The sequence below is a fragment of the Symphalangus syndactylus genome, chromosome 18 (genome assembly GCF_028878055.3).
Source record: "Symphalangus syndactylus isolate Jambi chromosome 18, NHGRI_mSymSyn1-v2.1_pri, whole genome shotgun sequence".
NCBI classification, from domain to species: domain Eukaryota; kingdom Metazoa; phylum Chordata; class Mammalia; order Primates; family Hylobatidae; genus Symphalangus; species Symphalangus syndactylus.
In genome coordinates, this window is record NC_072440.2 from 79,907,570 (window position 1) to 79,925,392 (window position 17,823).

The 17,823-nt window shown below is 41.6% G+C and overlaps 2 protein-coding genes across 6 annotated transcripts in view; one reads left to right on the forward strand and one right to left on the reverse strand.

Moving 5' to 3' along the window:
* NLRC4 (NLR family CARD domain containing 4) overlaps window positions 1-17,823 on the forward strand; it is a 46,299-nt gene that overhangs the window by 13,879 nt on the left and 14,597 nt on the right. The window contains exons 4-7 of one of the 3 annotated variants that reach the window (XM_055253545.2): window positions 708-2,702; window positions 11,934-12,026; window positions 14,743-14,913; window positions 17,349-17,441. In XM_055253545.2, coding sequence (XP_055109520.2) covers window positions 708-2,702; window positions 11,934-12,026; window positions 14,743-14,913; window positions 17,349-17,441 — 2,352 coding nt within the window. The remainder of the gene's footprint in view (window positions 1-707; window positions 2,703-11,933; window positions 12,027-14,742; window positions 14,914-17,348; window positions 17,442-17,823) is intronic. The other 2 variants (XM_063623733.1, XM_063623734.1) reach the window with 2 other exon arrangements.
* Window positions 1-17,823, reverse strand: part of SLC30A6 (solute carrier family 30 member 6) — a 96,770-nt gene that overhangs the window by 4,960 nt on the left and 73,987 nt on the right. Inside the window, exons 14-15 of one of the 3 annotated variants that reach the window (XR_010117198.1) lie at window positions 17,311-17,404; window positions 313-2,574 (exon numbers count right to left, since the gene is read on the reverse strand). Coding sequence is in view for 1 of the 3 variants with exons in the window: in XM_063623776.1 (XP_063479846.1) it covers window positions 17,393-17,404 (12 nt within the window). In the remaining 2 variants the exon portion in view is untranslated. Of the gene's footprint in view, window positions 1-312; window positions 2,575-14,906; window positions 17,405-17,823 lie in introns of those variants that run through there. The other 2 variants (XR_010117199.1, XM_063623776.1) reach the window with 2 other exon arrangements.

The following is a 17,823-nucleotide window of genomic DNA, read 5'->3' on the forward strand; positions in this document are numbered from 1 at the left end:
CTGGCAGTGGCCTCTGATTCCTGCTAAGGAAAAGCTTAGATTATTTCAGGAAAAACTCATAGTAGATCAATTGATGGTGAAGCCAAACAAATAACCCCAGGGCCAGGGAATAAATGATTGAGTATAGTCTCACTGCAAGATAAAACTGGACAATAAGTGCACTAGTTAAGCTGCCAATGCAGCGATGGTTCTCAGCATTCCCTGGTTGGATGAGATCTACCTATGGGAGAGAGGCCCAGCTGACTACCTACTCCATGTCCAGGCCTCCTGGTAAAGACAGCCTGACTGACAGAGGACCATGATTCTATGTTTCATAAAATATTGTTTTTTTTTAATTAGTAAATAAGGTCATGACAGATTTTACTCAGAGTGAAGGCCTAATATGCTGACAGTTATCCCTAACCATCTTTCTCTGCCAAATTCTTTACTTTCCTTAACCCAAACACAAGCTCCTCCCTTTTCCAACCAGCTGCTATAAGATTTGGTTGTGGAAAAGAGGAAACAGAAAGCAAAAAGGGGAGTGGGGTAAAGGATGCCGGGGAAAGGCGGAGCAGACAGAACCCTTTGTGCCAGCTCAGAACTGGGAAAGAATCTTACATTCACCAATGGCAGATTCTCAGCCTCACCCCCCCGTTCATCCTCCTGAACTCTAGGTTTTGAGGAGACACAGAATTGGGTCCTCTTTAACATCACCTCTTCTCTAATAGGTCTTTTTCATCAGATATCAGAAGGAGACTTGGACGATTTGGCTCAGGATTTAAAGGACTTGTACCATACCCCATCTTTTCTGAACTTCTATCCCCTTGGTGAAGATATTGACATTATTTTTAACTTGAAAAGCACCTTCACAGAACCTGTCCTGTGGAGGAAGGACCAACACCATCACCGCGTGGAGCAGCTGACCCTGAATGGCCTCCTGCAGGCTCTTCAGAGCCCCTGCATCATTGAAGGGGAATCTGGCAAAGGGAAGTCCACTCTGCTGCAGCGAATTGCCATGCTCTGGGGCTCTGGAAAATGCAAGGCTCTGACCAAGTTCAAATTCGTCTTCTTCCTCCGTCTCAGCAGGACCCAGGGTGGACTTTTTGAAACCCTCTGTGATCAACTCCTGGATATACCCGGCACAATCAGGAAGCAGACATTCATGGCCATGCTGCTGAAGCTACGGCAGAGGGTTCTTTTCCTTCTTGATGGCTACAATGAATTCAAGTCCCAGAACTGCCCAGAAATCGAAGCCCTGATAAAGGAAAACCACCGCTTCAAGAACGTGGTCATCGTCACCACCACCACTGAATGCCTGAGGCACATACGGCAGTTTGGTGCCCTGACTGCTGAGGTGGGGGATATGACAGAAGACAGCGCCCAGGCTCTCATCCGAGAAGTGCTGATCAAGGAGCTTGCTGAAGGCTTGTTGCTCCAAATTCAGAAATCCAGGTGCTTGAGGAATCTCATGAAGACCCCTCTCTTTGTGGTCATCACTTGTGCAATCCAGATGGGTGAAAGTGAGTTCCACTCTCACACACAAACAACGCTGTTCCATACCTTCTATGATCTGTTGATACAGAAAAACAAACACAAACATAAAGGTGTGGCTGCAAGTGACTTCATTCGGAGCCTGGACCACTGTGGAGACCTAGCTCTGGAGGGTGTGTTCTCCCATAAGTTTGATTTTGAACTGGAGGATGTGTCCAGTGTGAATGAGGATGTCCTGCTGACAACTGGGCTCCTCTGTAAATATACAGCTCAAAGGTTCAAGCCAAAGTATAAATTCTTCCACAAGTCATTCCAGGAGTACACAGCAGGACGAAGACTCAGCAGTTTATTGACGTCTCGTGAGCCAGAGGAGGTGACCAAGTGGAACGGTTACTTGCAGAAAATGGTTTCCATTTCGGACATTACATCCACTTACAGCAGCCTGCTCCGGTACACCTGTGGGTCATCTGTGGAAGCCACCAGGGCTGTTATGAAGCACCTCGCAGCAGTGTATCAACACGGCTGCCTTCTCGGGCTTTCCGTCGCCAAGAGGCCTCTCTGGAGACAGGAATCTTTGCAAAGTGTGAAAAACACCACTGAGCAAGAAATTCTGAAAGCCATAAACATCAATTCCTTTGTAGAGTGTGGCATCCATTTATATCAAGAGAGTACATCCAAATCAGCCCTAAGCCAAGAATTTGAAGCTTTCTTTCAAGGTAAAAGCTTATATATCAACTCAGGGAACATCCCCGATTACTTATTTGACTTCTTTGAACACTTGCCCAATTGTGCAAGTGCTCTGGACTTCATTAAACTGGACTTTTATGGCGGAGCTATGGCTTCATGGGAAAAGGCTGCAGAACACACAGGCAGAATCCACATGGAAGAGGCCCCAGAAACCTACATTCCCAGCAGGGCTGTATCTTTGTTCTTCAACTGGAAGCAGGAATTCAGGACTCTGGAGGTCACACTCCGGGATTTCAGCAAGTTGAATAAGCAAGATATCAAATATCTGGGGAAAATATTCAGCTCTGCCACAAGCCTCAGGCTGCAAATAAAGAGATGTGCCGGTGTGGCTGGAAGCCTCAGTTTGGTCCTCAGCACCTGTAAGAACATTTATTCTCTCATGGTGGAAGCCAGTCCCCTCACCATAGAAGATGAGCGGCACATCACATCTGTAACAAACCTGAAAACCTTGAGTATTCATGACCTACAGAATCAACGGCTGCCGGGTATTGTAAATATCAGTGGTTTGTGCTATGTTCACTTAAAAAAAAATAACAGTGTATAAATTTGGAAAAGGAGAGAGGAGACTTTATTTCTTCTAAAGGGTTACAGCCTGCAAGGTGGCCATCCCATAGGCTGGGAAACATGCCTCCAACCAAGACCAGAGACAGGCACCTCGAAGGAGGGTTGGGGTAGACGCTTTATGTTGAATGGGTTGGCTAAACATACATATTCAACAGATTACAGGAGGAGCTATGAATATTCATGAAGGTGTTCTTGACTCATGCATATTGAATAAACACGTATGTAACATACAACCCATGTTCACTTTGGGGTGGAGATTTAGCATTTGAATCAAGCTTATCCAACCTGCAGCCCGCGGCTGCACGTGGCCCAAGACGGCTTTGAATGTGGCCCAGCACAAATTCATAAACTTTTAGAAAACATTATGAGGTTTTTTTTTGCAAATTTTTTTTTTTTTTTTTTTTAGCTCATCAGCTATCATTAGCGTTAGTGTATTTTATGTGTAGCCCAAGACAATTCCTCTTTCAATGTGGCCCAGGGAAACCAAAAGATTGTACACCCCTTTAAATGATTTAAATGTATTACAATTAGGCCTATACTTGAGAAGTTCTTTTCAGAACACAAAGGTAAGCAGGTACGCAACCTCTGTAAACCAGCCAGAACCAGTCTGTGGTTGGTGGTCCTCTGATCAGGAGAAAGTTACTGAAATCACTCTCTTCTCCAATCAAAGCTGTAGTTATGGCAGATGGAACAGGGATTGTTAGCATTTGTGAGCTAGATGAGTTGCGAATTGTTTAATATTCACAACTATCAATATTGCTTATCTTGAAACCAATGCTTGTTTAGCTACCAAAGAAGAAAAATCTGTGGCAGTTACGACACACTTTATTCTTTTAAAAATTTTTTTTTATTTTTCGAGGTAGGGTCTTGCTCTGTCACCCAGGTGGGAGTGCAGTGGTGCGATCACAGCTCATTGCAGCCCCAACCTCCTGGGCTCAGTTGATCCTCATTGTTTGATTTTTTTTGGAGAGATGAGGACTCACTATGTTGCCCAGGCTGGTCTTGAACTCCTGGGATCAAGCAATTCTACTGCCTCCACCTTCCAAACTATTGGGATTACAGGCGTGAGCCACCATGCCCAGCCTAGGACAGTTTATTCTTTAAGTGTAAAGCTGCATGACTTAGCCTTTGCCTGGCATGGTCTTATGTCCTCTTTATAACTTGGTAATTTATTGCCACAAAAAGGCTGTTCTGTTAGTATTATGATCTCTATGTTAACAGTAATGTTGACGAGTTGTGTTCAAACCATACAAGAGAGGGAGTATAATGATGTGTGTTTGACCTCCCATCCTGTCATGGCCAGGAACTGAGTTTAAGGTTTTTTTCTGGGGTCCCCTTAGCCCAGAGGGGATGCATTCAGTTGGTGGGGGGCTTAGGATTTTTAGTTTACGGCTATAATCAAGCCTGCTGGAAATATTAGCCAGGAATACTGTGAAAATATTAGATATCATATAGTTTTGCTTTATTTATTATTTATTTTTATAGATATGGGGGTACAAGTGCAGTTTTGTTATATCGATATATTTCGTGGTGGTGAAATCTGAGCTTTTAGTGTAACCACCGTTATCAATTAGTAACCACCGTTATCAGATTATTTCTCATCCCTTGCCTCCCTGTCACCCTCCCACCTTTCCAAGTCTCCAGGTCTATTCTGGTTTCTATCTCCATGTGTACATATTATTTAGCTCCCACTTGTAAGTGAGTATATATGGTATTTGATTTTCCGTTTCTGAGTTATTTCACTTAAGATAATGGCCTCCAGTTCCATCAATGTTGCTGCTAAAGACATGATTTCATTTTTATTAGTTTTGTTTTAAATTTTCGCCAGGCGTGGTGGCTCATGCCTGTAATCCTAGCACTCTGGGAGGCCAAGGCGGGCGGATCATGAGGTCAGGAGATCGAGACCATCCTGGCTAACGTGGTGAAACCCCGTTTCTACTAAAAGTACAAAAAATGAGCTGGGCGTGGTGGCGGGCACCTGTAGTCCCAGCTACTCGGGAGGCTGAGGCAGGAGAATGGCCTGAACCCGGGAGGCAGAGCTTTCAGTGAGCCGAGATTGCGCCACTGTACTCCAGCCTGGGCTACAGAGCAAGACTCCATCTCAAAAAAAAATAAAAATAAAAATAATAAATAAATAAATAAATAAATAAATAAATTTTCTAGTAGTTTCTACCAGGTGTCAGGACTTGAAAGGAAGGTAGAAGGGCTGTGGAGAGAGGTCTATGTTGGGGGAAAGCTGTTAGATTGGGAGCCATAGGGAAGATTCCCAGAGCTGTAGTCTGATTGGAAAGATATATATACACATACATGCATATATACATATATGTACGTGTTTAAATATATTAAAACTATTTTTATTAAAAATATAAATATATTAAAAATATTTTTATTTTTTATTTTTTATTTTTTTTTTTATTTTTTTGAGACGGAGTCTTGCTCTGTCGCCCAGGCTGGAGTGCAGTGGCGCAATCTCGGCTCACTGCAAGCTCCGCCTCCCGGGTTCACGCCATTCTCCTGCCTCAGCCTCTCCGAGTAGCTGGGACTACAGGCGCCCACCACCACGCCTGGCTAATTTTTTTGTATCTTTAGTAGAGACGGGGTTTCACCGTGGTCTCGATCTCCTGACCTCGTGATCCGCCCACCTCGGCCTCCCAAAGTGCTGGGATTACAAGCGTGAGCCACCGCGCCCGGCCTAAAAATATTTTTTTTAAAAAATGTATTGGGAGGCTGAGGCAGGTGGATCACCTGAGGTCGGGAGTTCGAGACCAGCCTGACCAACATGGAGAAACCCCATCTCTACTAAAAATACAAAATTAGCCAGGCGTGGTGGCTCATGCCTGTAGTCCCAGCTACTCGGGAGGCTGAGGCAGGAGAATCACTTGAACCTGGAAGGTGGAGGTTGCGGTGGGCCAAGATCATGCCATTGCACTCCAGCCTGGGCAACAAGAGTGAAACTCTGTCTCAAAAAAAAAAAATAAAAAAAAAAAATATATATATACATGCAGGTTAAGCTTGTCTTCAGCAAATCCTTCTCCTGCAAGCACCCCCATCTCTACCCAATACCCAGTCCTTCCCTGCCAAGTGGCACCCTGCCCTACTTCAAGTCTTGGAGGAAATCCAACCTGTAAATTAATCACCTGCAGGAGCTAGGAGCTAATTGTGTTACAAGATTCTCATCTGGGAAATTGTAGAAGATACTCAGCTCCATTCCCACCCTAACTGTTGTTTACTTGGTTGGGGCCAGGCCAGGTGACTCACACCTGTAATTCCAACACTTTGGGAGGCCAAGGCAGGAGGATTACTTGGGATCAGCCTGGGCACAATAGGAAGACCCTGTCTCCAACAAAAATTAATCATCTGGGCATCATGGTGCATGCCTGTAATCCCAGATACTCTAGAGGCTGAGAGGGAGGATCACTGGAGCCCAGGAATTTTCAGGCTGCAGTAAGATATGATCATACCCGTGCCTGGGCAACAGAGCAAGACCCTATCTCCAAAAAGAAAAGAAAAAGAAGAATGAATGGCAGAAGATTTGGGGAATATTGTCTAACATGATGAAGTTTCAGATTTTAGACTTCAGACACAGATATGTGAGGGCAATCTTTCTGGGTAAAGGGGATACTTCCCCAAATTCCAAATAACACTAAAGGAGAATATCTGCCCTACCTGTGTAGACCAGCCTGGTTGCCCAGAGCAGGAACTGCTATGTGGTGTGAAGCTATGGGAAGCAGGAACCTTGCTGTACTTAACTGTAGCAGTCTGGGGTTAGTTTTCAAACACAAGCAATTTCCCACCCAGCTCTGCCTTGCTTGTCACCCTACAGAGAAACTTTCTATCATTTTAAGATTCTAGAATTTTTTGTAGATAACCTTTGAAACCTCCTCCCTAATGCGGGAATCCCTTCTGTAAGATTCTGGATGTCATGAAGACTGTATTAGACTACCTTCTGTGTCAGGAAGCTCACCATCTACTCTTGACAACTATTCTTTTATCCTGATCTTGTGATCTTGTAAAGTGATCACCTATGTGCTGAATTTGGCCTACATGGTGTCTAGAATTCTTTTTTAATGTTTGCCATTTAAAAAAATTATTTACTTTATTTAATTATTATTTTTTTGAGACAGGGTCTCACTCTGTCGCCCAGGCTGGAGTACAGTGGCACAATCTTGGCTCACTGCAACCTCCGCCTCCTGGATTCAAGCAAGTCTCCTGCCTCACAATCCCAAGTAGCTGGGATTACAGGCGTGCGCCACCACACCTGGCTAATTTTTGTATTTTTAGTACAGAAGGGGTTTCACCATGTTGGCCAGGCTGGTTTCAAACTCCCAACCTCAGGTGATCCACCTGCCTCGGCCTCCCAAAGTGCTGGGATTACAGGTGTGAGCCACCACACCTGGCCCCAACCTGTTGAATTTTTAAAGGTATACATAACCATAGGCAACATTATTGAACACATACAGGTATTATTGAAGTGAATATCGTGTATCAACTCATTTAGATGTCTTAACCCTAGAAGGTTAATTTTTTCTGTTTTTCATTTTTGTGGATACATAGTAGGTATATATATTTATGGGGTACATAAGATGCTTTGATCCAGGCATGCAATGTGTAATAATCACATCATGGAAAATGGGGTATCCATCCCTTCAAGCATTTATGTTTTGTGTTATGAACAATCCAATTGTACTGTTAGTTATTTTAAATATACAATTAACTTATTTTGACTTAGACACTATGTTGTGCTATCAAATACTAGATCTTATTTATCCCTTCTAAGTATTTTTTTGTATCCATTAACCATTTCCACCTCCTTCCTACTACCCTTCCAGCCTTTGGTAACCATCCTTCTACTCTCTCTCCGTGAGTTCAATTGTTTTGATTTTTAGATCCTACAAATAAGTGAAAACATGTGATGTCTGTCTTTCTGTGCCTGGCTTATTTCACTTACCATAATGACCTCTATTCATCTGGTTTTTTTGTTTGTTTGTTCGTTTGTTTTTGAGAAGGAGTCTCACTCTGTTGCCCAGGCTGGAGTGCAGTGGCGTGATCTCGGCTTACTGCAACTTCTGCCTCCCAGGTTCAAGTGTTCTCTTACCTCAGCCTCCTGAGTAGCTGGGATTACAGACGTCCAATAACATGCCTGGCTAATTTTTGTATTTTTTAATAGAGATGGGGTTTCACCATGTTGACCAGGCTGGCCTCGAACTCCGGACCTCAAGTGATCCACCCACCTCAGCCAACCCAAATTGCTGGGATTACTGGCGTGACCCACTGTGCCCGGCCTATAATCCCATTTTCTACATAATGCTCAGCCTCCTAAGTAGCTGGGACCACTGACATGTGCCACACCTCACTACCTCACTAATTTTTTCTCTTCTCCTTCTCCTTCTCCTCTTCCTCCTCCTCCTACTTCTCCTCCTCCTCCTCCTTCTTCCTCTCCCTTCCCCTCTCCTTCCCCCTCCCCCTCTCTCCCTCTCCTCCTCCTCCTTCTTCTCCTTCTTTTTTGTAGAGAGGAGGTCTCTCTATGTTGCCGACGCCAGTCTTGAACTCCTGGGCTCAAGTGATCCTTCCCCTCAGCCTCAAAAACTACTAGGATTATATGTATGAGCCACTGCACCCAGCCAGTTTTAGAAGGGTTTTTTTTTGTGGGGTTTGCAGAAGGGGGTGTTGTAGATTCCTTGACATTTTTATCATAGACAATCATGTTATCTTCGAAAAGAATGATTTTAAATTCTTCCCTTCCAATCTGAATTCCTTTTATTTTATTTTTTTGCCTTATTTCCTGACTAGGACTTGTAGTACAATGTTGAATAGTGACATGAATGAACATCTTGCCTTGTTCCTGAACTTAGGGAGAAAGCATTCAGACTTTCACCTTTAAGTATAATGTCAAACGTAGTTTTCTTGTAGGTGTCTTTTATCAAGTTGCTTAGAATTTCTTTTTTTTTGTCATGAATAGATGTTGGATTGCGCTAAAGGTGTTTTCTGTATCCATTTATATGATCATGTCATTTTACATGAATGGATGTTGGATTGTTTTTATTAAATTATTTTTAGATTATTTTTGAGGCAGGGTCTTGTTCTGTCACCCAGGCTGGAGTGCAGTGGCATGATCATAGCTCACTGTAGCCTTGACTTCCTGGGCTCAACAGATCCACCCACCTCAGACTCCTGACTAGCTGGGACCATAAGTGTGCACTATCACATCTGGTTAATTTTTAAATTTTTTGTAGAGACGAGTTCTCACTATGTTGCCCAGGCTGGTCTCAGACCCCTGTGCTCAAGAGATTTTCCCGCCTGGGCCTCCCAAAGTGCTGGGATTACAGGCGTGAGCCACCCAGCCTGGATGTTGGATTATGTCACGTGTTTTCTGCATCAATTTAAGGGATCATGTAGTTTTTCTTTTAGACTGCCAATATAATGAATTATATGGATTGATTTCCAAATATTGAGCATCCTGCATTCCCTATATGAAGCCCATTTGGAGGTGGTATAATATTCCTTTTTATTTTATTTTATTTTTTTATTTTTAGACGGAATCGTGCTGTGTCACCAGGCTGAGTGCAGTGGTGAGATCTCGGCTCACTGCAACCGCCGCCTCCCGGGTTCAAGTGGCTCTCTTGCCTTAGCCTCCCAAGTAGCTGGGAGTACAGGCGCATCACCACGCCTGGCTAATTTTTGTATTTTTAGTGGAGATGGGGTTTCACCACATTGGCCAGGCTGGTCTCGAACTCCTGACCTCGTGATCCACCTGCCTCGGCCTCCCAAAGTGCTGGGATTACAGGTGTGAGCTACCACGCCTGCCATAATATTCTTTTATGCATGACTGAATTCAATTTTCTATTTTGTTGAAGATTTTTGAATGATATTGGTCTAAAGTTTAATTTTCTTTCTTTTCGAGATGGGGTCTCACTCTGTCACCCAGGCTGGAGTGCAGTGGCGTGATCTCAGCTCACTGCAATCTCCACCTCCTGGGTTCAAGCGATTCTCCTGCCTCAGCCTCCAGAGTAGTTGGGATTACAGGCGCCTGCCACTACGCCCAGCTAATTTTTTGTATTTTTAGTAGAGACGGGGTTTCACCATGTTGGCTAGGCTGGTCTCGAACTCCTGACCTCGTGATTCGCCTGCCTCGCCCTCCCAAAGTGCTGGGATTACAGGCGTGAGCCACCTTGCCCAGCCTCAATTTTCTTTCTTTTCTTTTCCCTCCTTTCCTCCCTCCTTTCTCTCTCTCTCTTTTTCTTTCTTTCATTAAAGACAGTATCTCATTCTGTCACCAAGGCTGGCGTGCAGTGGTGTGATCACAGTTCATTGCAATCTTGAACTCCTGGGCTCAAGCGATTCTCTTGCCTCAGCCTCCTGAGTAGCCAGGACTACTCACACCTGCCACCACACCTGGGTAATTTAAAAAATATTTTGTAGGGATAGGGTCTGGATATATTGCCCAGGCTGGTCTCGAACTCCTGGCCTCAAGTGATCCTCCTACCTCTGCCCCCCAAACACGGGGATTATAGGAGTGAGCCACTGTGCTTGGACTAAAATTTTTTCTTCTACGTCTTTTTCTGGTTTTCATATCAAGTTAATGATGGCTTCATAAAATGAGTTGGGAATTATTCTTCATACTTCTATTTTCTGGAAGTGACTGTGTAGAATTGGTGTTATTTCTTCTTTAAATGTGTGGTAGATATGAAGGCAGTTGAAGGAGGAAAAAAAATGAAAATAAATGTGTGGCAGAATTTGCAAGTGAACATATCTGTGCCTGCAGATTTCTTTTTGGGGAAATTTTAGATAACAAATTCAATTTCTTTAATAGCTAGCTATAAGGTTATTCTGGTTACCTACTCCGTATCACATGAGTGTTGGTAGTTTGTGGTTTTCAAAAAATTAGGCAATTTCATATATGTTGTCAAATTTATGTGCATAGATTTGTTTATATTATTCTGTAATTGTCCTTTTAATATCTGCAGTATATGTAGTGATATCCCCTTTTTTGTTTCTGATATTGGTAATTTGTGTCTTTTTCTTTGTCAGCCTTGGTAGAAATTTTTTAATTTTATTGATCTTTTCAAAGATCCAACTTTTAGGTTCATTGATTTTTTTCTATTGTTTACCTGCTTATAATTTTGATTTCTGGGCTGGGCATGGTGGCTCACGCCTGTAATCCTAGCATTTTGGGAGGCTGAGGCCAAAGAATCACTTGTGCTCAGGAGTCCGAGACCAGCCTGGGCAACATCGTGAGACCTTGTCTGTGTTTTTAATTTTTATAATAAAGGTATAATAATTTTGATTTCCACCCTTATCTTTATTGTTTTCTTTCTTCTTTCATTTATTTTGCTCTCTTCTGTAATTTCTTAAGTAGTATGCCTAGGTTGTTGATTTGAGGCCTTTCCTCATTTCTAATATAAGTATGCAATGCTGTAAATGTCCCTGTAAGCACTGTGTTAGCTGCAGATTTTTTTTTCTTTTCACCCTTTGTGAGGGGAGAGCTGCAGATTTTGAAGTTTTGTTTTTATTTTTATATTTTTCAGAATATTAACAAATTTTCCTTGAGACTTCAATGCATGATTATTTTAAAATGTGTTATTTAATTTCCAAGTATTTAGAAATTTCCCTGTTATTGGCCGGGCACTGTGGCTTACACCTGTAATCCCAGCACTTTGGGAGGCCAAGGCAGGCAGATCACGAGGTCAGGAGATCGAGACCATCCTGGCTAACATGGTGAAACCCCGTCTCTACTAAAAATACAAAAAAAATTAGCCGGACATGGTGGCAGGTGCCTGTAGTCCCAGCTACTTGGGAGGCTGAGGCAGGAGAGTGGTGTGAACCCAGGAGGTGGAGCTGGCAGTGAGCCGAGATCACACCACTGCACTCTAGCCTGGGCGACAGAGCAAGACTCTGTCTCAAAAAAAAAAAAAAAGGAATTTCCCTGTTATCTGGGAAATTGGTATCTAGTTTATTATTTGGAGAACATGCTTACGGTGAAGTACAATGCCCATCTTTTATAAAAAGTATATTTTTATGTCTATTTCATGAGCATTTTTGGCTCATGGTGATCATTAAAATATTTTGATTGGTAACAAAAATGACAGTAATAGTAAATGACATAGTAAATAGCAAATATCTGCTAAAGAGTCCAATCTTTTTTCTTTTGACAGGTGGTCTGACTGACAGCTTGGGTAATTTGAAGAACCTTACAAAGCTCATAATGGATAACATAAAGATGAATGAAGAAGATGCTATAAAACTAGGTCAGATTTCTGTTCTCATATTTGTATTAATGTAAGTTTGAAAATAAGAGGAGTTAACTTTAGGCTGTGACACTGGCTGTGTCTGCACAAGGCAAGGATGTTTTTATGTACTTGTGGCTACATTGGTTTCCCTAGGCATTTTCCCTACTGACATTACAATCCTTCAGCATCATTTTATTCAAATTGTACAACACCAGATGGTAACCCTTTTGGGAAGAGAGCCCATGACGTGTTTTTAACTTCCGTCTCCCTGGCTCATTGGCTATGTTTTTATTTAATGCATAGAAACAATATTTTAAAGTTTATAGGATGGTTTCATAATTGCATAGAAACAATATTTTAAAGTTTATACTATGGTTTCATAATTAGTAAAATTTCGTAAATGAAATAGGACACAGGAAACAATGTGAATCAAGAAAACTTTGGGGGAAGCATGCTTTCACTCTACACTGGAGGTTGTGTTTCCCCAATCAAAAAAATGAAAAGGAAAAGGAAACTTCAGGAACACAAGCAGAACACATGGCTTACCACAGGGAACCAGGCCCTCCAGGCCAGGGAGGATTCCTGTTAAAGCTGCTTTCCTTGAATGTCCCTGTTTTCTCGTGTGTTGGATTTTTTTTTTTTTTTGGCTCTTTTTTTCCCTACTTCAGTCCTCACTAAAATACTCCTCTCTTCCCTTCATCTTGTTCTTTCTTATTCTGCTTCCTGCCGAAAGACAACTCTAGCCTATAATCAAAACATGGCTGAAGCCTGGGCACGGTGGATTAACCTGTAATTCCAGCACTCTGGGAGGCCAAGGAGGGTGGATCACCTGAGTTCAGGAGTTCGAGATCAGCCTGGCCAACATGGTGAAACCCCGTCTCTACTAAAAATACAAAAATTAGCTGGGCATGGTGGTATGCACCTGTAATGCCAGCTACTTGGGAGGCTGAGGAAGGATAATCACTTGAACTCAGGAGGAGGAGGTTGTAGTGAGCTGAGATTGCTCCACTGCACTCCAGCCTGGGTGACAGAGAGAGACTCCATCTTGAAACAAAAGCAAAAACAAAAGCAAAACATGGCTGACTTCTTTTCTTTATATGGCCTACATGAGAATAATCAACTTAATTCAGTGTTCAATAAACATTTATTGCATGTATATAAATTACACAGAAAATCAGAGCTGGAAGGGGATTGAGAGCATCTAATTCCACTCATTCATTTCACAGAAAACTCCAATGGAACCTAAAATAGCTTATTGACTTGCTCAAGATCTTACCAACTGGTAGAAAGAGGTCAAAAAGTACCTCTCTAGGATAGCCTGCTTCTGCTATTAAGGAACCAAAATGTGAACTTGACTAAACCAGTCTAATTATATTAGTAATAATTTACTCTTTATTAAAGAGTTACTGTGCTATAGATTAGACACTAGCCTCAGCAGTTTTTATATACCTCATTCCATTGAATCCCCACAACAGTCCTAGTACATAATTATAATGATCCCTAACGCTTCAGCTAAAAGATTGAATAACTTGCCCAAGTTTATAATTATTAAGTAGGGGATCCAAGAACTGACTGCAAAGCTCATGCTCACAACCTCTAACCTGTATATACTCCCATGACAATAATGAACATTTATTGAGCACTTACTATGTGCCAGGCACCACATTACATATGTTACATACATTATCTGCAACCTTCCCAAAAGCTCTGCAAGATTGATATTATTAGAATCATATATTTCTTTTCTTTTCTTTTCTTTGAGATGGAGTCTCGTTCTGTCGCCCAGGCTGGAGTGCAGTGGCGAGATGTCGGCTCACTGCAACCTCTGCCTCCTGGGTTCAAGCGATTCTAATGCTTCAACCTCCGAAGTAGCTGAGATTACAGGTGTGCACCATCACGCCCAGCTAATTTTTGTATTTTTAGTAGAGATGGGGTCTGCCATGTTGGACAGGCTGGTGTCAAACTCCTGACCTCAGGTGATCCACCCATCACTGCCTCCCATAGTGCTGGGATTACAGGCGTGAGCCACTGTGCCTGGTCATTAAAATCATTTATTTCTTTCCTGTAGGCAACAGTACCATCAAGATAAGGCAATATTTTAATGACACAAAGTGAGGCCTAACCAATCCTAAACTGCACATTAGCTTTAGACCTAAGAAGGGGGGTATTTTAGAATGTTTCCAATTGTACTGTTGATATAAGGTAAATCTTTCTTCTGGTTAAACATGCTGCAGTGGATGTGGTCTTCATTCTAAAGCTTCAGGCAGGCTCCATATCATAAGTCCCAGGCAAGGCTTTTGAGGCTGTAGACAGTTGCACTAGAAGCACTCCAAGGAGCCAAGTCCCCATCTACCCCCCTGAACTCAGCCCCTTACTGTTTAAGATTTTTGAGAAGATTGAAAGGAGAGTGCTCTAGAAGACTTCATCCATGTAAAGAATTATAGTAAGAGTATACATTGATGCCCATTAAAAAGACTACAAATTTACTACAGTGTTTCTCATGCTACTAAGAGAATAACCTCCATATAAGCGATTTTTGTGTGGTCCAAGAGACTGGAAAGTGAGAGTTGAAAGAAAAAAAGCTCTCTTTGACTCTTTGTAACTTAAGGTCGCTGCAGGAAGAACATGGGAAGGTCTCTGCACAATGATTCTTTGCTTTCTTTTCAGTTCATTAATCTATGCTTAAATCGAATTAACTTGGTATCCTAATACATTCCTTTCTATCTTTTTTCAGCTGAAGGCCTGAAAAACCTGAAGAAGATGTGTTTATTTTGTTTGACCCACTTGTCTGACATTGGAGAGGGAATGGATTACATAGTCAAGTCTCTGTCAAGTGAACCCTGTGACCTTGAAGAAATTCAATTAGTTTCCTGCTGCTTGTCTGCAAATGCAGTGAAAATCCTAGGTAACTGTTGCTTCCATTAACTGAATGAGGACAGTATAACAGAACATGTGATACTATTATACTAATTCACACTAAATGTCTCAAATGGAAATTTAATTTTAAGGAAAACTGGAAAAGATAATAAAAACTTCTGGATAATAAGCAGATTGTTTTTAATGATTTTTCTCCATACTGGAATTAAAATCAACTATTGATGGATAATAGGGGAGAATTTCAGAATAATTGAAGATGTAAATTTTAGAGAAAGTGAAAAGGAAGAAAGTAAGAAATAGGTGCTTGAAACTTGCCACAGAACCTGTCATATAATTTACTGCCTAATAAACATTTAAATGAATGGATAAATGATTGAGAAGTGGGAGATAAAGATTTTCTTAAATGATCTCAGTCCTCTAATTCCTACCCATTGCCCTGTTAAGATGAAGTTAATGTGCATTGATATGACAATTGAGTCATATCAGTTCCCAAAGGGATGCATATCAACTAAGGGGAAACTTACTGCATATTTCTGGATAAACTATACATATGTAATTCAGACATATTTTAAAATTTAGATTTTGGAAAAGAGTGGTATAATCTTTTTAAAGTTAAACTATATAACTGCTGGGAGTCTCTAAAGATAACTAAGGAAGCCATTTGTATACTAATATAAAGTTACAGCTAGAGAAACCCACAGTTGAAAAAGGCTAGATAAGTACTGGGAATATGAGAACAATGAGCACATGCCTTTATTTCTCCACTTACTGATGGAGAGAGACAGGCTTAGAACTGGAAATAGCAAATGTACTCTTTTAAAGAGAAGTTCAGCAGGTTTCTTATTGTAGAGCACAAAACCCAGAAGATACTTTAAGAAAAGGGCTCATATGATTGATTAAAAATAATAGCCAATATTATAACAAGAGTACATATTCATGAAAAACTTGTCTGATTGTTTTAAAAAGGAGATTTTTCTAGCCCTGATAGAAAAAACTTCAGCTAGATTAAGCAAGAGTGATAATATGTGAAGAAAAGAACTAAGCAATTCTTAGCTAGACTGGTACCATTATAAAATTAATGTTTGCATGCAAAATAGTTTTCCATTACCTCAACATATTTGTGTCTTTGTCATTCAAATACGTCTTTTGTACATAGCATAAAACTGGGTCTTGCTTAAAAAAAAAGTTCTGAATATGTGATTATCTCTGCCTTTTTTTTTTTTTTTTTTTTTTTTTTGAGACGGAGTCTCGCTCTGTTGCCCAGGCTGGAGTGCAGTGGCGCGATCTCGGCTCACTGCAAGCTCCGGCTCCCGGGTTCACGCCATTCTCCTGCCTCAGCCTCCCGCGTAGCTGGGACTACAGGCGCCCTCCAACACGCCCGGCTAATTTTTTTTGTATTTTTAGTAGAGACAGGGTTTCACCGTGTTAGCCAGGATGGTCTCGATCTCGTGATCCGCCCGCCTCGGCCTCCCAAAGTGCTGGGATTACAGGCTTGAGCCACTGCGCCCGGCCATCTCTGCCTTTTAATTAGAATGTTTAGTCCATTAGGATTTAATGTAATTGTTGATATGGATAAATTTGAATCTGCCATTTTGCTATTTGTTTTCTTTTTTTTCATCCATTTTTTTACTATGTTTTTATTATTATTATTATTATTATTTTTTTTTTTTTTTTTTTTTTTTTTGAGACAGAGTCTCGCTCTGTCGCCCGGGCTGGAGTGCAGTGGCGCAATCTCGGCTCACTGCAAGCTCCGCCTCCCGGGTTCACGCCATTCTCCTGCCTCAGCCTCTCCGAGTAGCTGGGACTACAGGCGCCTGCCACCACGCCCGGCTAATTTTTTTTGTATTTTTAGTAGAGACGGGGTTTCACCGTGGTCTCGATCTCCTGACCTCGTGATCCGCCCGCCTCGGCCTCCCAGAGTGCTGGGATTACAAGCGTGAGCCACCGCGCCTGGCCCTATGTTTTTATTATTATTAACATCACAACTATTATGTCAATAAAATCATCTAAGTTGAGGTACACAAAACCAGCTCATTTCATTTTTGTTGTTGTTGTTCCTGTTTCTCCTGCATGATTAAGGCCATTTATAATTGAAGCAACTTTACATTTTATCTGGTCCAACTACCTCATTCTATAGAGGAAGACATTGAGGCTTAGAGAGACCAAGTGATTCTTCCATGATGAAATAACAACTACATCCCATGCTGCTTTAGGCTCTACGTGACCTGGAATTTATTACTGAGAACCTAGGACCAATGACTATTTGCCCATTTGGTCATAACCATGGGATTTGGGGGTTACACCTATGCCAGTGCCTTTGGAAATAATTAAAATAACCAAGACAAGTTATGGTTTGCATTACTATTAGCAGAAAAGATAAGAACTCAAGTATTCTAAGGATACTTCAAAATACATTTATATTTACCTGAAAATATTTTTATTTTGGATTACTTTTTTTCCCAGCTCAGAATCTTCACAATTTGGTCAAACTGAGCATTCTTGATTTATCAGAAAATTACCTGGAAAAAGGTGGAAATGAAGCTCTACATGAACTGAGTAAGAATGACAATTCAGCCAAAATCAGATACTTGAATATGTTTGGGTAGTCAAAATACATAGCCTGGACCCTGAGGTCTTTTATACCCATGTGTGCCTTACTAGATGCACCCCCCTTAGGAAAATCATTTAGGCCTTTCTTAAACTGCCCTTAAGGAACACAGGCCCATGTCTTTTAAGTCACCAGTTTACATATGCTCACTGCACTGAGGCGGGATCCCACCTGCTTTCCTCCTTTGAGGAGGCAACTGTCAAGAGTAGCTGATGTGCAAGACAAATTTGCTTAAGGAATTGGTGATACAACTTTTTAGGTGTGACAGTGATATGTGATTATGGTTAAAAGGAAAAAAAAGGAAAGAACTGATTCATATTGTCCATGATT